Source organism: Pleurodeles waltl, chromosome 10 (genome assembly GCF_031143425.1).
Source record: "Pleurodeles waltl isolate 20211129_DDA chromosome 10, aPleWal1.hap1.20221129, whole genome shotgun sequence".
Lineage (NCBI taxonomy): Eukaryota > Metazoa > Chordata > Amphibia > Caudata > Salamandridae > Pleurodeles > Pleurodeles waltl.
This window is the reverse complement of record NC_090449.1, coordinates 34,039,736-34,062,858: the sequence shown is the minus strand read 5'-3', so window position 1 is coordinate 34,062,858 and position 23,123 is coordinate 34,039,736. Positions and strand designations below refer to the sequence as shown.

The following is a 23,123-nucleotide window of genomic DNA, read 5'->3' as shown; positions in this document are numbered from 1 at the left end:
GGAAGCATTGGGGGACGCGTTTCAAATGACCTGGTGCGGCCAGTTGCTTTACGCGTTTCCTCCCATACCCTTGATTCCTCGAGTATTGAGGAAGATTCGCCAAGACCGGGCTCTAGTAATCGTAATAGCTCCGGATTGGCCAAGGAGGGTGTGGTACTCCGACCTTCTCCAACTCTCAACGTGCCCGCCGCTCCGTCTCCCTTTCAGGGCAGACCTCCTCTCGCAGTCGCAGGGGCAGGTTCTACACCCCAACCTCCAGAGTCTGCACCTACATGCCTGGAGATTGAACGGGGCAACCTGAGTTCCTTCTCTCTCCCGCCTGAGGTAGTGGATGTTATATTAGCGGCCAGGCGACATTCCACTAAATCTATCTACGCTAATAGGTGGTCTAAATTTGTTGCGTGGTGTGGAGAGAGGCAGATTGATCCTTTACAAGCTCATCTATCGGACGTTTTGTCTTTTGCTCTATCTCTGGCGCAGAAAGGTTGTGCAGTGGCTACCATTAAAGGTTATTTATCGGCCTTGTCAGCCTTCATATGTCTTCCAGACCAACCATCTTTATTTAAATCCCCTATTGTTATCAGATTCTTGAAAGGTCTTCTAAATCAATATCCTCCAAAGCCATTCGTTATGCCGCAATGGGATTTGTCCTTAGTCCTGACTTTCCTTATGGGGTCCCCTTTTGAACCTATGCATTCTTGCCCCTTAAGGTATTTGTTTTTAAAAACAGTCTTCCTGATAGCTATAACATCAGCAAGGAGAGTGAGTGAGTTGCAGGCCTTATCAGTAAAACCCCCTTATACAACTTTTTATGGGGATAAGGTGGTGTTGAGGACCAAGGCTGCTTTCCTCCCGAAGGTTGTTTCACCCTTCCATTTGGCTCAGGCAATTACTTTGTCCACGTTCTATCCTCCGCCTCATCCTTCCAAAGAGGAAGAAAGACTGCACCGTCTGGATCCAAAGAGAGCGTTGAGCTTCTTTATCAATAGAACAAAGGATTTCAGGCTGGAGGATCAGCTGTTTATTGGATACGTGGGCAAGAGGAGAGGAAAGGCAGTCCACAAGAGAACACTATCCAGGTGGGTTGTTCTTTGCATTAAAATATGTTACTCTTTGGCAAAGAAGGATCCTCCTGAGGGCATTAGAGCTCATTCCACCAGAGCTAAGTCGGCCACTTCGGCCTTAGCCAGAGGTGTTCCTGTGGTCGACATCTGCAAGGCCGCAACTTGGTCGTCCCTTCACACTTTTGCAAAACATTACTGTTTAGATTCTGAGGTTAGAAGGGACGGCCATTTTGCACGGTCAGTGCTGCAGGATTTCTTGGTTTGACCATTTAGGCACCCACCGCCGGGCGTGGTACTGCTTTGGGACTCTATTCATGAGGTGAGGAATCCACAGGTAGTTGTATCCATCAGAAGAACGAGTTACTTACCTTCGGTAACGACTTTTCTGGTGGATACATTAGCTACCTGTGGATTCCTCACGGTCCCACCCGCCTCCCCGTTGCCTTTATGGTCTTGCCAAGTAATCCTTGAGTGCGCTCCTCTTGATCTTTGAGGGTGCAATAGATGTATATATATAATATATTTATATATATATATGGGTATATGTGTATATATCTTTATGTATATACTTGGTGTGTGTATATATTTTTAAAAGAAAGAGTTTTATATATATATATATATATATATATATATATGTACATAAAAAAGATTTACAGTTATTCATACAATGTGGTGTATTTTTACAATATAATGGATGTTGCTTTGTTCTTTCATTGCATTGCCTGGTTGTTCTCATGCACGTAAAAAATGATTGGTACTGACGTCCGCACGTCGTCGAGGACCTCTTATTGCCTGTATGACGTCAGACGGCGTCGCGTGCGAGACAGTGACGTCCTCGTCGACGTGCAGAGACTAGTAAGAAGATTTCCGTAGAATGCTGGCGCCATGGGAGTATTCATGAGGTGAGGAATCCACAGGTAGCTAATGTATCCACCAGAAAAGTCGTTACCGAAGGTAAGTAACTCGTTCTTCCTGCACATAAACAATTTGAGGCTTTTTCCTCTTTCCACGTGTGCTGCAGCACACACAGAGAAAAAAACAAGGATAAATAAAGATATTTCTCAGTGTTACTCTTCACCTGGGGAGGAGTAAGTTTTTGTCACATTCCCAGGTCTACCACTTCTAGTAAATTTGGGAATGTATCAAAATCCATGGATGGTATGTGGGAACACCCAAGCAACACCCATGGAAACGCCTCCCTGGTGCACAGTAATGTAACACTGCGATCTGCACTGCGTTGCATTACCCGAGATCTATGAAGCCCCTTTGGGCCAAGCAAGGTTTGTGTTGCACATGTACCACAGTGACTGGTGCAAACGCTACACAAACAAGGTCATAAGTATGTTCAACTTTGAACTACGACTGCCTCCTAGTCTTGAGATTGTTAAGTAATTTCAGATGAGCAACCAAAGTGTTAGCAGGTGTGGCCGGCACAATAGCTTCTGATTGTCTTTGACTGTGCGCTCCAAAGAGCAGCCTCCATGGACCACTCTTCTGATCTGCTGTCCATTTGTTGTTGTTCTTCTACTGAAAGCCATTCTAAAGCTCAAACTATCAAGGGTTGGAATTATTCTAAATTTTCTTACATGGCCAAGTCAGCAGTGGTTTTCAGATGTTTTTCTCCCAAAGAAGCCACGGAGTAGATGCTGTGTAGACTGGATGTTTTGTCCTAGATGAAAAGCTGCCCATTTCATAAGTACCCTGCATCACATGCTTACAGACGCGGCCTCTGTGTGTATGCTTCACAAGCACTGGACGCTTCCTCTGAAATGCATGAACATTCTGAAAGAGGTTCACCATTTTCCCATGTGGTCCTCTTAGGCCTTCAATTGGAAAAGCTCCTGCATATGATGTTGCAACAAGAGCACTGTTCCAATAACATGCCCAGAAAATGATATTTGTTTACCTGTTTGTATAGCCAGATCAAGCCTAAAGTCTCCTCCATATACTTACAAGCAGCGTTTTGCAGTGCAGAAAAAGCATTTCTCAGACACCCTTCACTTAAAGACCCTTCTGAATGTCTATGGCCTTTGATAAGACCAGCATTCCCTTGGAAGTTGAATAAGGCAAAGTGAAGGATATCTGGGTTAAAATAATGTACAAATCTGACCCTCAGTGTCTTTCATAGATAGTGGCCTTAGTGGTCATAACATCACTCAAGTGGTTGTTAAATCTAGGCTCTTTTGATGAATCTTGTACGGTAGTCTACAAGAATTAGATGCATCTAAAACCCACTCTCTTCCACTTTGTTTATTTTTTCCTGGGTAGTCTTTTCCAGTTGAGAGTTTACTTCACACCTTGCATTTGAAAGAAGCCAGACAGTACTATCTGGCCAAAACCAGATTAGAGATTTAGGAACCCTTTAGTAAACTATGGCGCTGGTAGGACTGTTCAAGAGCCCTTCACACAGTGGAGTAACAAATGTCCCCGCAAGCCCCGCGGTGCCTGGGGTGGGGCGAGCTCCAGGGAGCCCCCTCAGCAGAGTATACTGTGCACGGGTGGCATGCCGCTGACTGGGTCCAGGGGGAAGGGTGCCCCCTCCAGGGACTTCCCAGTGGGGCCCCCTTAAGTTTCGTTACACCACTGCCTTCACATAGTCTCAGTCTCTTCTAATGGTGTTTGAAAGCTAGCAGATGTTTTCGAGACCTAGAAGCCAGCGCTTCTATTCAGAGAAGCGGTCTTATGAACAACATTTGGAAATCAGTCCACACATTTAAGAGGGACATTTGTCTGAAAACTCACTCCAGGACAAAGACACAAAATGGGTAGGATCACTGCAAAAGCAATCCACTCAACATTTTTAATATTTCAATTCCTTCCGTTTCCATTACTTCTTCTGGCCTTGTCACCTCCTAATATGGAGAGAAGCTTATGTTCATGGATATGAATGAAGTTACTTACCTGTAAGCCTTGTTGAGATTTACACCTCCATATCCTTCACTCACTGAGAACCAGTGGTACATACACTACATACTCTCCAGACAGTGACAGATGACAAGCCGCGCTCCATAATATTCCTCTGTATTCATAACAATCGCTTTATCCCATCACACACGGAGGACCCACACGCTCCTGAAGGAAGACTAGAACTACAAGTAACTTTCCCTTCTCCTCATTGTGTGACCACTATCAATGTGCCCCTGTGTCATGGCATGCGAATCTGCAGCATTCAGCATCTTCAATGGTGATATCAATGGCCACTACCTTTAATGCCTTGTCAGCTCCTCATGATGCAATAGCTCTGTCCGTGTAACGGGTAATCCTGCAGATACACGGAAGGTGCCACTTGCCATCAATAGTTTTCAGATTCTGTGTACCCAAGAAGGCTGCCTCTCTTCAGTGTATAAAGTGACTAATCTCCTAAACTGTACTATAGTAAAGTCCTCAGGACTTAGTGGTCTCCATCAGATGGGTGTCCTCAGTCTATGATGCTAAGCCCTTCCAACTCAAAGTCCCATCTTTGTGAACTCATTAGTGTGGAACGTATTCTTCAGAAGCACACACTCTCTCCGATTGTTAGTTAGAAACACCTGTAAGCACAGAGAGGAGGCGGTGAGCAAAACTCACCTGAAGAGTGGATGGCTTTGCTTCTTTTCTGCATCACCTGCATCAGGGCACCAACAAGGCCTTCGGGGCTCTCTGAAGGGGACGTGGCACCGTCCGTGTCAGTAACCTGCCAGAGGCAAAAGAACAGTCTGTCAGGGTCCATAAGAGCATTCACTCCTGCAAACATCAGAAATCATTGATAAGGGCAGACCAACATCCAATATGGTAGCCATAGAATGTAAATTCGTACTGGTAAAGTCCACTCCGACCCTAAGGTATCGAGGCGCTGAACGCATACCGCTGTGGAACCCCTCCTGGCTTTTCCCTGTGAGGTGCCCACTCCTGGGCAACCCCCAAGGTGAAGCCAGTCATCCCAGCGCTGTTTGGGCCGTTGTGGAGATTAAGCAAGCTATTGCCCAGAGTTGCAGAGTGAGACCCATGAATTAGAGTAGGTCTTCGAAACATGCCTAAAGTTCTCCATAACTGCTAATGTATGCATTCACGCCATGGAAAAATCAGGACATTATTTTATGCTTGGGCATGGAGATGTGGAGCAAGCATCTCATTGGCAGGAACTGTAGGGCTGCACATCTTTCAGTGTTGCCCACCTCTTAGGAGGAGGGGTCTTTCATGAATGTATAACAATGGCCGATCGGTCCTCGGTGCAGCTCTGTTCAGTGCAATGATACATGATCCTGTCTAGCAGCAGGTCACCATGGTAGGCCTTTTTGTATAAGACCCAGGGGTTATCCTACGGCTGTTAGACCTCAGACAGTTGACACATGCTTTAGATAAATTGAAATAATAAAACTAGTATAGATTCAATGCAGCTAATGCAGAGATGCTGTACAGTGAAGTTCTAAAGATCACCGAAAAGGAGAGGTGCGTGGACTCATCATCTTGGGCAACTTATAAGAGTCTAAAGGAAGAAACAAAAGACATGTTTTATTTTCTTTGTAATTACCGATCCAGCTTGGCTTGTTTCTTAATGTCCATGGGTGGAAGCATGGACAACCAAGTGTGTTTGAGCATAGACTCCTGAAAATCTCTATAAAATCCCTGCAGCCAAGAACATTTTGAGTGTCCAAAACACATTACAAAAAAATTGAACTGGTATTCCCAGTCCAGTGGTGGCTCCACACCTGCACGTCCACTGGATGCCTCCACAATAAGAGACCTGTGCATATAAATATTATACACAAATGTGTACTAGACAAGTTCCATCCATCTACCCTTAGTCGCCCATGTGCAGTGAGATTCTCAGTGGGTCAGCAGACATGACTAGAGGCGTGCTCATGATTCTCAGTCCATTCACTAAGTGCAGCTAAAAGGATGCCCATAATCCTCATTGTTCACAGCAGGCCTGGTTAGAGGGACACTTACAATTCTCAGTGAAGAAAGCAAGCACAGCTAGAACGTCGTTCAGGAATCTCAGTGTACTGTAATGATCTGGGGCACCTCTTGCAGTGTTTGCCAGACGCACAAGAGCCAGCTCCAACTCCAAACTTGCTCATGCTGACAGCACTCAAGGGAAGGAAAGGTTGGAGGTGTTCACGAAATGTCAGAGACACTTGGCAAAAGGCTTGCCTCTCTGAATGACACACTAGTGTCTGTATGCAAAGTCAAACTACATTTCCCATGATTCCACTGAATTCCCATGTTTTTCAGAAACAGGAGCGGCCATTTTGGTATAAGCTTCCTCGTGAATCACAGTGTCATTGCGAGGCAATCAAGAAACCTTGTTGCCATAGCCAAGACTTGGATATGGATACCTTAGAATCTGGTTGCCAATTCCATGAAGTGTGTTTTGGAAAACAGAATCTGAACACAAAGATGTTTTCTCAAGATATATTGTTGTATGTGGAGATACAAACTTTGATTGTTTAACTTTTGAATCTCAACTATCTTGAAGGAGTAGGGAACTAATATCCTGATTTAGAGTTCCTTGGAAAGGTTAATCCATCGTAACGTGATAGCTATCCTGCATGCCTTATTATAAGTTCACTATGGCATTTGTAAAAAGAACGATGGGGTGTCCATCAGGGTGACAGAGTAACCCACCTGCCATTTGTTGAACATAAAGTGATCCTATGACATGAAACAACAAAAGGAATTTTTGTTATTTCTAAAAGTCTCTTGAAATATAAGGAATACACAAATAGGAGCCTATTCGTTATCTACATTTTGTAGAATGTAGTATGCTTAACAGTACTACAATAGTATTACTCACATATTACCAAATGCTATTCACTAACCTATGTGCAGAGGTCAACGTCTCCGCCTCTCCTATCTTTCTATGCAGAGATCTCTGCTCCGAATGCGGAGATCTCTGCACACACACACACTTACGTCTTAGTAGTAAATATGGGTGGATTGAGGGGAGTGGCTGGAAAATGGGAAATATAACTAATGGGAGGTTAGGCAACAGTATGGAGGACTTAAGGGAGGGTTTGAAAGGGGTGAGGGGATGGACATGCACCGACTCACAAAAGAGTAAGCCCATTTCTATTCACAAACTGCACCTCTAAAGTTACCACAGCCAAAAATGACCCAAAACAGTCTTAAATGTACTCTATCTAAGACCTAGAGTAAGTCGAGCAAGACACAAGGGCCACCCCTGGTACTGCAACACCCTCCCATAGAAAAACTGTGAACGTAGTGCTTTCTGTAATGTACACAACACGAATAAACTCACCTTGTTGAGTTGGATTCCTTGTCTGATTTGGTCCAGAAGAGCTCCACGGCTCTTGGGAGGAGGTGTTGGCTGAGACCCTGAAGGGCTAGACCCCCCTTGAGGAGGCAGGGGAGGTCCTCCTGATGGAGGCAAAGGTGGCGCACCACCACCAAAAGATGGTAGGGGAGGCGGAGGTGGTGGAGGAGGCCCACCTCCACCAGGAGGAGGTGGCGGAGGAGGCCCGGAGCGGGAGATGGGCGGAGGAGGAGGGGGTGTACTCCGTGTAGGATGTGCTGCAGGGCCTCGTTGTGGCGGTGAGGGACATGCACCTCTGCTGGGGGTAGGTGGAAGACTGCCATGAGCTCCTGGAACAGGTGGAAGGGGCCCTGACCTTCCCCGACCAGGAGATGGAATAGATGGTGGTGGGCCAGAGGGTGGTGGAGGATGCGGAGGACCTGAGCGGGAGGGTGGCGGTGGAGGAGGAGCTGGTCCTGTGGAGAAGGAAAAGAATGTTAATTGCTAAAATTATTTTTTCATACAATCCTTTATAATGGTAAATTCAAACCCACATATGTGAACACCCTAGTTCTAGAGATGACATACCAAGACTGCTGGGACTCAAGGGAATTTGAGTTGCACTAAGATACACGAGAAGAGCCTGTTATTGATAATTCTAAGCTTCAATTGGGTAGTGCTGTAGCATCAAGTGCATTTCCAGATGGGGTTGTGTCCATTAATAGGGGTGTTCATTTTTAAATGAGCTATTTGTATATTTAACATATACTGTATGTAGAAATCCTGAAAATCTAGCATGCATATGGCCCTTCTGGACTTACACTGACGACCCCTATGCTAGATCAACTGAACACAGTTCGATCTGCTTCTGAACTGACTAGACCAGGACAGTTAATGCGACATAAACTGATCATGAGGTCTGGCCTTGCTTCCCAGCGGATCACAGGCCCACTGTTCCTCCAAAGGAGACAGAGCATCCACCTTTAGAGGTGGCTTGTGATTAATGTCTGATACCTATGCGTAAAGGTACACTTTTTTTCAAAATGCCTTGGTCCTGATATAAGGGAACTGTCTCATCTTCCGAGTAAAACTTGGCAGGATGTATTTGAGCCAGGAACTATTTCACCTTAACATGGAGTCACCAGGAACCCCATCAGATTTGTTTTTGATAGACCAGGGAAGGACTCGGAGTCTGTGAGCAGAGAAAAGGTGTGCTTAGTGAGCTCTTTAAAGACCTTAATGTGGGCTTGGAGACCTGGTTAGAAGAGGCAGCTTTACCCTCTTTTCTGCATCTTCGCGCATGTATGCACGCGCACACACACACACACGTACGGACACACAGACAAACCCCCCTCTGTTTAGTATTGGGTGATAATGGAAGGTGGAGTGTCAACTCCCACTGGAACCTCCTGATAGAAATTAGAAAAATACATATTTACCAACTCTAAACTAGGGACGTAGCACCAGAGTAGCATGTTTTAAATCTCATGCTCTGCTATTATAGACTAATAAACATGACCAAAATATGGACAAGGTAAGTGTTTATTATTGGGTATAGGCTTACTATATATACATACAGTGCTAAATCTGAGCCTGTGGTTGCAGGTGGGGCCCAACAGCCCTCATCCTTACAGACCGACACATCTTTGTAATATTCAGACTTTGAAACAGAACAAGAGAAAAAAATCACAGAGGAGAGGGAAAGGGGGGGAGTGAATTTTAGAGAAACAGTGGCAAAGGGAGAAAGCAGAGAATAAAAATAAGCTGTAAGAGTGAAATAAAGAAGCAAGAAGTGTGGGATTGTGGACAAAAGAGGCATGAGGTAGAAACAAAACTAGAAGCCAGTGGCACGCGCCAACTCCCACGTTCTGCAGCATCAGCCACAGGCTTTTGAGAAAAAAACACTTTTGACACCAGCACCTATTAATTTGTAGATTAGGCACTTTATAAATATCATCAACATGCACAGCTGTGAAGCCGAGAATAGTAGATCTATTCTTACCCGTGCATACTTATCTCCATGATACTTCAGTTGTTGATATTCCTGCTGCGATATTCTTGTAGCATGATATTTTTGTATATTCTGACATACAAACCCTCCAGTGCGTTAGAGTTAGTGAATAGGGATATGCTTGAAGAAAGCATGTGCTCTTCTGCTTTGCTGTCAATACCACAAAACACCAAAATCTGGCCTAGCACAAGGCTTGACCTGAGAAAGACTAGTACAGGAGAAAGAGTGGACCGAGAGATCACAGGATTGAGTTCAGACAAGCTCAGCCTACAGATACTTACTCCTCAGGGTCCTTCTGCTGGAGCTAAACCAATCCTCCTAGTCTGAAACAAACCCCACCACTCCAGGTATCGTCAAAACAATCCATATGTTGCTATGAAACTTGCCACCATCCTTCACTTACTACAGAAAGCAGCTCTGAATCCTGCCAGGCCATAGAACTACAAATACCAGAGTTGTCTCTAATGAGCAGACACATTCAGATGAAGTCCAACTGTCTCAAGCTAAACACTGAAAAGACCAAAATGTGATTTTTTAAAAATATGCCTTGCTGTGGGACTCAGCCTGGTGGCCTACAGACCTAGGACCCACCCTTACCCCAGCTCACAAGCACAACACTTCAGGATCATCACTGCCAACAAGCTGAATATGTTTCAAAGCTATGGTAACTTGGTATCTGGATTTAAATTAGATGTAGGGGTGGGCGAAGTTTGAGCTCTGATATCAGATCTAAATGTTTGCACTTGACTAAGTTAAAAAATCCCTGTACTACCCTCAAGAGAGCGAAGTGCAGAGCAAGCAAAACAGTTTTTTTTAAAGGTTAATTTCCCATTGGAAACAAAATAGCACGAACGTTCTCTGGATGGAAAGTAAGTTTTCCATGGATTTTCTCTGGTAACAATCTTCTTTTTGGATATTTTTTCACACACAGATAACTTTTGAAGTTTGCAAGAGCAGTGCTGCAATATTGCCCCCTCCGCAATTAGAAATGCTGTTTGTCCTAGTAATTCATTATTGCTTTATTTTCTCTGCTGAGATTGTCTACAGGGATTTATGATGTAGTCTCTGCTTATATTGCATCAGGGTGTCAAGTATTTTTCATGTTTTGCCAATACCTGCCCTTTAGCAGAGGTATTCACTCACAGTCCACATGTGCCTGCTTTATAAAGTAGAAGCAGATCTCCAGTCATGCAAATCTCAGGATGTGCTGCAGATAGTTTGGGCGAGTCGAACTAAAGTTTTCACATCAGTGACCATCCAACGGAAGGGTCAGGTGGGGAGGTAGCAGGCCCCTGTGTTAGGACTGTGGTGTGCCACAAAATGGGCTCAGCTTGATTCCAGGACACCTCAACCACAGCATCCCCCACTTACCGCTCCTCCTCATTTCCTGTTTGACGGCCTCGACTCCGCCCTGCTGTTCAATGAAGTCGTAGATCAGCTTGGAGGTCTCAACATCCGTCAACTGGTCATCGCTGATGCCGGCATGGGAGAACAGGGCTTTCAGCTCTGGGTCCAGCGCATTGACCTGGATGGAAGGCAGGAGAGTGTGTTTATAGTCCCCAGTGGGGTAAAACACTCTGAAAAGGTGGGTGTTAAAGGTTAGGTTATATGCAGGACACTGCCCGTCGCACCTAAACAGCTACAAAATATCATAACACCTTACACAATGGGACTTTGACTTTGCTTACTGCAGAAGGAGTTTGATTCAACATGGTTGGTAGGGATACAGTATCAGGGCTGGGGGTTTACAGTGCAGAAAGGGTGCTGGGCGAAGCTTATGGGGAGAGTAGGGGTAGCGAGCAGAGTGGAAGAACTACTGGTGTGAGAAGGTGTTGGATGCAATGGGAGTGAGTGTGGGAGCTGAAACGCACACCGGTCATGCACTCTCGCTGTTACTTTGTGATGAGGTGTTGCTTGCTGGGCTTTCAGCTCCTCGCAGAACTGGAGAAGGTCTGGAGTCTGGTGGGTCTGGACCAGGATGGAGTTTGAGGGACCGGGAGAACATCAGGAGACCACCTCGGGTGTTGCCTGCTTCATTCCTAATACAGTTCCAGACCTTGCTACCCATTTAGTGAGGGTTCAGCTCTTTTCTCATTGGCTGTGCTATGACTCCCACAGCAACAAAGCACGATCAACGACACCCGCCCGAAGTGTGAACAGGACAGCGTGCCCTGCCTAACCCGGTCCACTGACCTACCAGATCAAAAGCCCCTCCCTGTTCTTTTTTTCTTACATGAATGTGCTTGTCTTTGCACTTGAATCTGTATTTGCCAACATCTTTCAAGACTGGTTGTGGACATATGAAAGTCTACCTGTGCCTGATATAGTTGTGTGGTAATGGCAAATTCTCCGTATTGTAAGGAAGTGCTAAATCAGTAAAAAAATCCACTGGTAGAATTTATGTTATGTTGACCTCTCTTGGCTTTAGATTCACTCATGCTTTAGATCTGATGGTGCACGTGTATTGGTACCAATGTGTTCTGAAACACCAGGGATGGACAACATTCCAATCCTCTGGAACCCTTGTGACCTTTCAAGATTTTCAGCTGCCATTTTGAATATGTTTTTTATTATGAAGCACTTTGGTGAGTCTTGAATGATGATAGTTAAGTATGCAGTCCATGCCTCTCTTCTGCAAGCCTTTTTTCTCTGTCATGGTTCCATTACAGAACATTTATTGGTCATTAGGGCCAGTTCTAGGGCCCATATTTATGGGTTTTGTGGCGCAGGCCAATTCAGCAAGTCACCCTGCTGCACTGCCCTGTGTCACAGGGAAAGGGCAGGAATGCGCTCCGTATGTGTCTAATACGGCGCGTCCATGGTGGATGCGGGGCAACACTCACGCTCCACGCATGGAACGCTTCCCTGCAGCAGAGTAGTTCAAGGCAGCAAGTTGGTGCAAGTGTGCCTGTGTGTAGGCAGCTTTGCTTTTGTGCAGGAAGGGGCACTTTCCTGCACAAAACAATCCTTGGAGGCATTTTCCTATTTCCATGTGCGGTGCAGAAAGAGGAAAAAACGAGGAAAAATAAAAATATTTCTCCTTGTTGCACCTACCTGGGGAAGCGTACAGTTTCGCGCATACCCAAGTTTCATGTTCTTGTAAATCTCAGAATGGGTCAGAATCCATGGATACTACGTGAGAACACCCACGCAACACCCATGAAAATATCTCCCTGGCTCAGAGTAATGTAACACTGCTGTTTGCGCTCAGGTGCATTACTCGGATTTATGAAGCAAAGTGGCCTTTTGTGGCTTCATAAATCTCACTTAAGGTTTGTGTCACTCTTGCACCAACTTGCGTGGTGCAACAGGGATGCAAACTGGGTCATAAATATGGCCCTAAATGTCTCTATTGCTCGGGACTTCCTGAGCAGAGACATATTGACATCTCTCTCTGCCCAAGCAGACAATAACTAGGGTCAGGTGAACCATTTTTACCACTCACCGACTATTTAGTCCCAGAAGATTTGTGGACATCTGAGCATACAAATGTCACTGCCACATTGAGAGGAGAGTATGGTCACCCCTGTTTTGGGGAGTGGGGCTTTTATTTGGACATTAAATGTTAAAATGTCAGGCATTTTGCCAGACAAGTTCTCTGATGGCAGGTGACACAAGTGGAAGAAGACCTTGGTCAGAGATGGGGAAAAGACAATGTTGGCCCATCATGGACGAGACTGATGTTTTAGAGTCTGGTAAAGGATTCAGAGGGAAGCCTTGCACACCATCCTATGCTACTTCCCCTCTTAGTGCAGAGTCAGTGGCCAGATCAGGTGGAGTCTATCAACATGCTCTGAATACCTCATATGGGCCACTGAAGGTGAGCAGATACGTACATCAAAACCACTGTTAGGGTCCCATCCGACGTGCTTCACATGCCTAAGGAAGAAAGGATAGGAGAATTTAAAGAAGATCTTGGAGATGGTGTGTTTGTTTCACTGAAAAGATCATGGGTAAAAGACGGCCAAGAGAAGTCCAAACTATCCACATTCATGGATTATTTCTAATCATGGTGCCTCGCACACTAACACGCAGCTGCCTCCCAAATTTAGTAATATATTCCAGACATGGAAGAAAGACCAAAGTCCCATTTTATATCAGAGTCACTGGTCACAATTTGCACACACAGAGTAGAACATACCTACCACAGTAATGCCTATTTCCTCATTATGGCCGATCAGTATTGGTATTTTATTGATATTTTATTGTTTTTTACAATTCAAAATAACCAAATAATATTAGACCTCAGTGAGGCTTTATTATAAATACAAAAATAACAACCTCAAAAAAGCCTTGCCTCGAACAGATAAAAAAATAATGGTCAAGAACGGTTTTCCAGTGTATGTTAAGGAACCCATCCAACTCATGCATACTAACAGCTGATTACATACCCTCTCAAATATCCAGACCGTCCACTAATTTCAATAATCCAAGAGATTTTGGGTATCCCAAAACTGTTGTTTAAGCGGCAGACATACAGTCTAGCAAAGGTCTCCTCATCTGTTCATATTTGTGGCTTGTATCATGTAAGACCCAGGTAAGTTTCCCCATGGGCAAGAAGGACCATAATTTATCTCTTTTTTAATAATCATCTTCAGTCACTCACTACTCTTCTTTGAAGCCTCAGCATTAAGTACTACAACTATGCTGATGAGAAGCAAATGTGGCTGAAAAGTTCACAATTTACTGGGCATATTTATCAAGGGTTTGCGTCCCCCTTGGGCCATGCAAGAGGGCGCAAGAGCAATTACATTTATCAAGCCACGCAACAGGCCACCTTGCTTGGACCTGCATGGCATGATACTTTGTAGCAGCAAGGCGTTCCAGGAGTGGAACGTGGGTGTTCCCACTCATCCTCCCATAGATTTTGGCAAATTCCCAGGTTTACCATTAGTGGTAGACCTGGAAATGCGTCAAAATGCTACACCTCCACAGGTGAGGCGTAACGAGGAGAATTATCTTTATTTCTCCTTGTTTTTTCCTCTTTTTATGTGAGCCTCATTCTGCACACAGAGGTTTTGAGGTAGAATTGAGTGGAAAGGAAACTGTCCACCTTTGCACACCTCTATGTTGTTTTTCATTGGTGTTGTGTTGGATTACATTTCCCGCATTTACCTCGCTGGGTGACTCTGAGCATGTCACAACGGCTGCATTTCAAAGTCTTGTGTAGCTGGACACTTTCTGATGCATATGTATGCGTTTGACATTTTCTCTACGCGCTGCCTCTGCTTAGAACTCCGCTGCAGAACATACTTCTGACTCCGTCAGCGGCCACCTCTTTAACCACTCCCCCAGGATATGGATGATAAAATAGCAGCTTTTTCAACTAATGGCATTCTTAAGCAGTGGCATGTGAGAGGTCTCTAACCTAGCTGTCATCACATATGTGGCAACCTTCAGCTAAGTAACCATTTCAATTGAAAAGCAAAGTGGTATATTTACAAGGAACTGGCATAAAATACGGCACACCCCTGTGTTTCCCCTAGCGCTGGCACTAAATTAATGCAAGCATCCTTGCACCATAGTGCAGAGGTGTCTGTGTTGAAGGGAATTATTGTTTATGTGCAGGAAGGTGCCCTTGCCTGCGCATAAAACGTATAGAAGTAGCAAATTGTCAACACTGAATGATTGTTTATGTGCAGGAAGGTACACCTTCCTGCCCATAAGCAATCACTCATGGCCTTTTGCTCTATGTACGCTGCAGAATGCAGCACACATAGAAAAAGCTAAAATGAGGGAAAATAAGAGTATTTCTCCTTGTTGCGCCATGCTAACGCTACCCCTGGAGTGGCGCTTCCTCAGATTTACGATTCCTTGTAAATCTGGGGCAGCACCAAAACCAATGGGTGTTGTGATGAAACGTCCACAGCAACACCCACTGCACGCCCCTCTGCCGCAGAAAAACTGCATTGGAGGGGCTCACATTTACAAGGCTGCATTAAGCCACAAAAAGTGGCTTGGCGCTGCTTTGTTAATATGGTGTAGTGCAGAGTGCCACTGGGGCGTCACAAAAAGTGAGGCACCTGTGGCGCTAAGGGCTTGTAAATATGCCCCTAAATCTCTACTTGGTTTGGCTGTGTTAGGGACTGGCCATTGAGAAGGTCAGCGGAGACTCCTTCTTTACTGCCCAAAGAAAGAGTGACTTCCACCAGTAGCCAAAGTGCCATCCTTACACTTGATAGTTGTCAAATGTCTCCTTAACAGAATCTTAGAAACGCTTCGAATGGAAGAAATCACAAAGGATAAAAAAACCCTTAGCAATGTTGTAGCTCTTGGCTGAAGATGAAGATTAACAAAGACGTTAATAACAGGGTACCAAACTGCTGCTTGAAATCAGAGAAGAAAAAAAAGTAAGTAAGGATATCCAGAGGTAGATCCAAGACAAGATCCAACTTTAAGAAGCAAAAATCAAGGACAAGACTAGAAGCAAGGGGCAGAGAATACAACGAAAAATAAGGGAACAAATGTATTGAAAAGCAACTATCGTTTGTAAATGTCGCCTTATCACCAGACATCACCGGCCTGGACATCAGCAGAAAAGACCACTTCTTCTTGAACTTTGAACCTCAGATGGAAGTCTTCATCTTGAAAAGGCATTTGACAAGGCTTGTCCACCCCCCTTTCCTAAAACCCATGGTGTTGGCTTGGCACACAAAGAAGAGGCTGAAGTTTGTCATCTTTTGCTCAGCACTAAACTCTGGAGTCCAGTCACCACCCTAGTCACCTTGTGCTCCAGGCAGCTCGAGGAACACCACTCCGGGGACCATGAGTGCCGTAACGCTAATGCAGACTAGGGGTGGAGGAGGCTTAACCACGGCTGAGCACAGCATGCAGCAACGTGCTGCCTACGTGCGTGAGAAGCGAACCTTCTTCTCTTGAATGCCTGATGCTGTCATGGTGGCTCCGTGTAGGGACAGGCACCTGTTATTTGTGCCTGAAGTGTCTGAGGTTCAAACATACAGCTCTGAATTTCTAACAATTAATGCGTGATCTTCAGGCAGAACAAGCCGGAAACAGCGAGAGGCAGTCTCTGCTCACTGCTTTCAATTTATTTCAGTTTAAAGTTTATGCACTAACTCAGAGAAATTCCGTCTTATACGTTTGAACTTTACACACCTCGCACACAAAAAAACAACAGGCATATGATATGTCCAAGTCAAGAACGCGTTGCCGTTTATTTATTTTCTCTTCTGTTAAAGTCGAATGGAATTAAAGGCATAAATCGTGTACAGGTTTTATAACGGATCTTCCAGCTTCAGAAGGATATTATGTACATGCCCCCCTGGTATATGATTCAGACAGGAACTGACATCACAGGGAAAGTCCCTACTTCTATTGGATTGGAAGCCTGGGACAGAATTCTCTGGATAGGCCAACATCTTGGCAAGAGCTGTTTTTAAGTCCTGCCCGCACCAATTTCCTGAAACTCGTGGCATTGATTTGGCACACTAAGAAGCCCGCGTGCAACATCCTTTGCCTAGCCCTAAACTGTGTCATTTCATCACTGCCCTCATCACATGAAGTGACTCTCAGAAGACCTCTCTGGATGACAATGAGTGTGGAAACCCAGTGCGATCTAGGTGGTGAGACAGAGCACACTCAAGTGTGCACTAGGGGACAGTTAGACCTTCTGTTACTAGGACATATGTAGAGTCCCCCGCGATCTCATTTCACACCGTGCATATTTACTATTCATGTTAAGCCCTTCAAAGTCCTTACTAGATGCAATCCTATGCAGAAGAAAATTATGCTAAGACGCTCATGAGATGGGTCTGGGTTCAGTACATTGGCGTGAAGGAGGAAGCTGCCTTTAGGCACGAAAGCTAGCCTGGCTGTTGCACGAACACAGATAGTAAAAATCTTAAAGGTAGTGCTCAAGCAATCAGTCCTCTTTCATGGGTCCCCAAGTCTTAGGAGTGTCCAAAAGTATCTTATTTTATCTCTCAAGGACCTTCACTTGGGGGTGGTTAAACATCACTTAATGAAGCCCCAGGTAGAAAACATGCAGGCGTGAGCCTGTCGGGAGTGCTCTACGGGTGATCGCGTGACCTGCCCTCCAGTCTAGTTTGCATTAGTTACCTGTGGGAGTCAAGAGCCAATTCAAGTGCTTGTGACTGCATCAAACATGTTTTCTGGGGGCCGTATGGCTACTTACAGCAACAAACTGGGAAGCGGAGCCCTGCACTATTAGCAGCACCTGTTGCTTCTCCAGTATTATTTTGTATTGAGGCCCCGCTTGTGAAAGACTGAAGGTTTGCTTCTTTCCCTCTCTAATAGAACTCAGATTAGGAATTCCCTGTGGGAAACTCTGCGTTTACAACTGGGTCACTTGAGGTCCAGTTTTTTTCTGCTAAACAACACTCACTACACGGGACGTGGATTAGGATTTGCATGACACAAGCTTGGCCCTCAGCGTCATGGCCATGTAGGCAAAATGAACCAAATGAAACACTGTAAATACAGTTTTCACAGAATGTGGACAGTTTTCTAAATAATGTATATTTTTAATGCCCGGCTTTGTGTTTTTATGTTAAAGATATTTCTGATGGATACAACTACCTGTGGATTCCTCACCTAATGAATTCTCCCCATGCGTAACATTCAACAGAAACTTTTCTCCAGCTCTGCACGTCGGCGAGGACGTCACAATTGCCCCACTCCACGCGGCTCCGCCTGACGTCATCGTGGCAATAAGAGGCCCTCGCCGGTGTGCTGACGTCAGTTCCCTTTTTTCAGCGCCTTCGATAACAGTTACTTTTCCAGCTACCTGTATCGTTTGCTCTTCGGAAGGGATACATTGGGCCTGATTACAACTTTGGAAGAGGTGTTAATCCGTCCCAAATGTGACGGATATACCACCAGCCGTATTACGAGTTCCAAAGGATATAATGGACTCGTAATACGGCTGGTGGTATATCCGTCACTTTTGGGACGGATTAACACCTCCTCCAAAGTTGTAATCAGGCCCTTTGTGTTTTTCGTCGACATGTCGGCCCCGAAGAAGTCAGGTTTCAAGCCCTGCAGAGAATGCGGAGGTCGGATGTCGGTGACTGACCCCCACAACGACTGTCTTTGGTGCCTGAGTTCGGTCCACGACGTCCAGGAATGTGGTTCATGCCAAAAAATGAACCCGAAGGCCTTGAAGGAACGTGAAGCTAAGCTGTTCTTAGACAAGGCTAAGAAGGAGAGAAAACTGCACCACAGATCATCCTCTGGGAATTCAAGTCACAAAAAGCGGCATCATCGTGATTCCAGGCGTCGATCCAGAAGCCGGTCGGAGTTGAGGTCTCCGTTGAATCGACGCCGTAAGTCCTGGGAGGTCATCCCAACGTGTCCTCTCAACCGTTGACTCCGCAGACATCCCCGGCGCCGTCGGTCTTTGAGGTTGTGCAGCCTCAGAGTCAACAAGCTTCTCCAGCGCATCCAGGCACGCAGGAGTCGAGTCCGGCGCCGGCACCTCAGGACTATCCTGCATTCCCGGCTCCGGGTACGAATCCGGCGGCATTTCTAAATGCCATGTTTGCTATTTTCCAGAACATGGCTCCGGGAGGTGGTGTGCCGGCTGGCCCCACTGGTCCCCTGGCATTCAACGTAGGCGTTCCGGCTCCGTACAGGCCGACGCCGTTTATGCCGTTCTGCCCGGCAGGAGACACTAGGCCGGTGCCGGCGGTGCAGCGGTCGACGTCGAGGGAGAGACCTTTGACACCATTGTCTGTTGAGATGGAGCCCCGAAGCCGGATGGCGTCGACTGGTGCAGGGCGTATATCCACGGCGCCGATGGATCCATCTACGGCATCGGGAGGATCCGGAGATCCTGTAATGACGCCTTCTCGGCGCCATTGGCCGATGTCGTTGCACTCCATGTCGACACCGGGGTTGGAGGCCAAATTGCGGTCCAGAAGGAAGGCCCTCAGGTTGTTAGAGGAGAGGGAATACCAGCAGCAGATCCTTGAGGAAGGAGAGATTGCTTAGCCCCAGAGTGAGTTTCAGGGGTTGGATATGGCCAGTGGACTAGATACTTTCCCAGAATGGGACCTGGCCTCCCCAGGGGAGTATACAGAGGAAGCAGCCACCTTTCATTCTGTCATCAGGAAGGCTGCGGAATTCCTGGAACTTCCCCTGCCTATGGCGCAGGTTAAAACCAACCTCCTGACAGAGGTACTTCATCCTGCCACAGCCATTGCAGATCCTCTGTTGCCATTCAATGAGGCTCTCATGGAGCCAATAGAAGAGGTGTGGAAGAAACCTGTCACTTCGTCGGCTGTGAGCAGGTCGGTGGCCAGACGGTATAGGTCTGCACTTGGAGACCCCGAATTTCTGTCGAAGCATCCGTCTCCAGAGAGTCTGGTCGTACAGGCATCCTGTTCCTCACAGTCTGCTCCTGGCTCCTTTCCGGGAGTACCATCTGACCGGGAGTCCAAGCGTATGAAACAGTCGGCCAAGAAAATGTTCTCCTCGTGTAGCATGGCATTGAAATCTGCTAATGCTACCTACATCCTTGGCAGGTACATATACGCAAAAATGGATGCAGCGAAGACAGCGTTACCGGACATGCCCCAAGGCTTGCATGGCCTACTTTCGGATGCCCAGGCAGCGGCTACGCAAGTCATACAGCCAGGGCTGGATACCACGGACTTTGTTGCTAGAGCCATGGGAACCTCTGTTGCCACCAGGCGCCATGCTTGGATGCGCACATCTGGATTTTCACCAGATGTTCAGGCCACGCTCTTGGACTTGCCTTTTGATGGGGCTAAATTGTTTGGATCTAAAGCGGACTCTGCGATAGAGCGTTTTAAGGAGTGTAGGGCCACTACTAAGTCCTTGGGCCTGCAGACTGTTTCGACCCCATTTAGATCTTTAGACGGCTGCAAGTTTTTGGACGAGGGGCTTCCTTTCGTGGGAGATCGCAGCTGGCAGGAGAGCAGTCTTCGAGCCTCCCTTATCGATCATTTAGGGGGCGGGGTAGGGTCCGCACTAGAGGGGCCACCCAGCAGCAGCACCCTTCCTCTTCCTCAGGAGGGATGCAACAAGGAAAGCAGCCCTAGTCCTCTCGCCATAGCTTCTCATGCCTCTCCGGTAGGGGGAAGGTTATCTCTTTTTCTTCCCACGTGGGAGTCCATAACATCTGATTCCTGGATCATTAGTGTGGTGAGAAAAGGCTATGCCCTTCCCTTTCAGGAGATTCCTCCTCCCTTCCCTTCCCGTCCTTCCTTTTGTTCAGAAGACCATCTCCTGTTGCTAGAACAGGAGGTTCTGTCCCTATTGTCAAAGGTGCAGTGGAGTTGGTTCCCAAGCAGGAGAGGGGTCAGGGATGTTATTCAAGGTAATTTCTGATCCCCAAAAAGGATGGTCGTCTGAGGCCTATCTTGGACCTGAGCATTTTGAATTTGTTCCTCAAGCAGGAGAAATTCAAAATGCTGACTCTAGCACAGGTACTTATGGCGTTGAACAAGGAGGATTGGATGGTGTCTGTCGACTTGCAGGACGCTTATTTCCATTTTCTCATTCTCAGGTCACAGCAAGTATCTCCGGTTTGTGGTGGGGTCGCAACACTACCAGTTTGCGGTCCTTCCTTTTGGTCTTACTTCCGCACCTCGGTCTTCACGAAGGTGATGGCGGTTGTTGCAGCAGACCTCAGAAGGAAAGGGATAGCTGTATTCCCTTACCTGGACGATTGGTTGATCAAAGCCAAGTCTCCGGAGCTTGTGCTGCATCATTTGCAGCTGGCAACCCAGTTGTTGTTCAGTCTGGGCTTTTCAATAAATGTGCCCATGTCACACCTGGAGCCCTCTCAACGCCTTCTGTTCATAGGGGCAGTACTGGACACTACATTGAATCGGGCCTTTCCTCCGCCACAGCGGATCCAGGACATTCAGGCGTTGATTCCAATGTTTCAAGAAGGAGCGGTTGATCCAGTCCTCAAGGTCCTTCGTTTTTTCGCTTCTTGCATTCTGTTGGTCACTCATGTACGTTGGCACATGAGGGCTCTTCAGTGGTGCCTCCGCAGATAGTGGTTTCAACACAAAGGGGATCTCGAGGAGTCGATAAAGATCTCCAGAGACACTGCAGCGGATCTACAATAGTGGGCTGCGGGCGGCAACCTGTCTCAAGGAAAGCCGTTTTCACTGCCTCCTCCAGTGACAGCAGTGATAACGGATGCCTCCACTTTGGGGTGGGGAGCTCCTCTGGGGGACCTGGAGATCAAGGGTCGTTGGTCTCCAGTGGAGCAGATGTTTCATATCAATCTGCTGGAACTGCAGGCGATTCGTTTGGCCCTCAAGGCCTTCCTCCCTTCCCTTCGCGGTCAGTCGGTTCAAGTCCTGACGGACAACACGACCACAATGTGGTACATCAACAAACAGGGAGGAGTAGGGTCGTACCTTCTCTGCAGAGAGGCTCTGCGGCTCTGGTCCTGGGCTCAGGACCATTGGCTTTACGTTATAGCAAACCATTTGGCCGCGGTTCAAAACATGCGTGCGGACAGTCTCAGTCGGCTCTTCTCAGACGATCACGAGTGGCGTCTTCATCCAGATCTGGTTCTTTACATCTTTCGGATGTGGGGTTTTCCCCGGATAGACCTATTTGCCACTCGGGAGAACGTGCACTGCCCGTCGTTCTGCAGCCTTCAGTATCCGATCCAAGGAGCGTTGGGGGACGCATTTCAGATGTCCTGGCGCGGACAGTTGCTTTACGCGTTTCCCCCCATATCCTTGATTCCTTGGGTTCTGAGGACGATTCGCCAAGACCGGGCCCTAGTCATTCTAATAGCTCCGGATTGGCCACGAAGGGTGTGGTGCGCAGACCTACTCCAACTCTCACTGTGCCCTCCGCTCTGTCTCCCTCTCAGGGCAGACCTCCTCTCACAGCCGCAGGGGCAGGTTCTACACCCCCACCTCCAGAGCCTGCACCTTCATGCCTGGAGATTGAACTGGGCAACCTGAGTGCTTTTTCTCTTCCGCAAGAGGTGTTGGACGTTATTTTATCGGCCCATCTGTCAGATATATTGCTGTTTGCTTTGTCACTAGCGCTGCGAGGTTGCGCTGTGGCCACTGTCAAAGGTTATCTTTCGGCCTTCTTATGTCTTTCTGATCAACCCTCTTTGTTCAAATCCCCTTTAGTGTTAAGGTTTTTGAAGGGGCTTACCAAGAGGTTTCCTCCTACTCCGTTTATCATGCCCCAATCGGATTTAAATCTGGTGTTAACTTTTTTGATAGGCTCTCCCTTTGAGCCACTTCATTCTTGCCCTTTAAGGTTGTTGGTTTTAATAACTGTGTTTCTGACGGACATCACGTCGGCTAGACGTGTAGGTGAGCTGTTCATCCACCTTTTCCAACCTTTCATAAAGACAAGCTGGTTTTGAGGACCAGGGCGGCTTTCCTCCCCAAGATAGTGACTCCATTTCATTTGGGACAATCTATCGCTCTCTCGACATTCTACCCTCCTCCGCATCCATCTAAGGAGGAGGAAAGACTCCATCGTCTGGACCCCAGGAGGGCTTTCAGTTTTTACATAGACAGGACGAGAGAGTTCCGCTTGGATGACCAACTCTTTATTGGATACGTGGGGAAGAGGAAGGGGAAGGCTGTCCACAAACGAATGCTATCCAGGTGGGTCGTTCTTTGTATTAAGATATGTTATTCATTGGCGAAGAAGGATCCTCCTGAGGGGTCAGAGCCCATTCCACCAGGGCCAAGTCGACCACATCGGCCCTGGCCAGAGGTGTTCCAGTGGCGGACATTTGTAAGGCCGCTACTTGGTCTTCCCTCCACACCTTTGCAAAGCATTATTGCTTGGATTCGGAGGTGAGGAGGGA

General features: G+C 46.8%; 1 protein-coding gene across 2 annotated transcripts in view; it reads right to left on the bottom strand.

The window, feature by feature from the left end:
* The window catches only part of WAS (WASP actin nucleation promoting factor), a 139,377-nt gene that overhangs the window by 11,632 nt on the left and 104,622 nt on the right, over positions 1-23,123 (bottom strand). For both annotated transcript variants that reach the window (XM_069209565.1, XM_069209566.1), the window contains 4 exons: positions 13,147-13,189; positions 10,682-10,835; positions 7,306-7,775; positions 4,632-4,737 (listed from right to left, as the gene is read on the bottom strand). In XM_069209565.1, the coding sequence (XP_069065666.1) occupies positions 4,632-4,737; positions 7,306-7,775; positions 10,682-10,835; positions 13,147-13,189 (773 nt within the window). The remainder of the gene's footprint in view (positions 1-4,631; positions 4,738-7,305; positions 7,776-10,681; positions 10,836-13,146; positions 13,190-23,123) is intronic.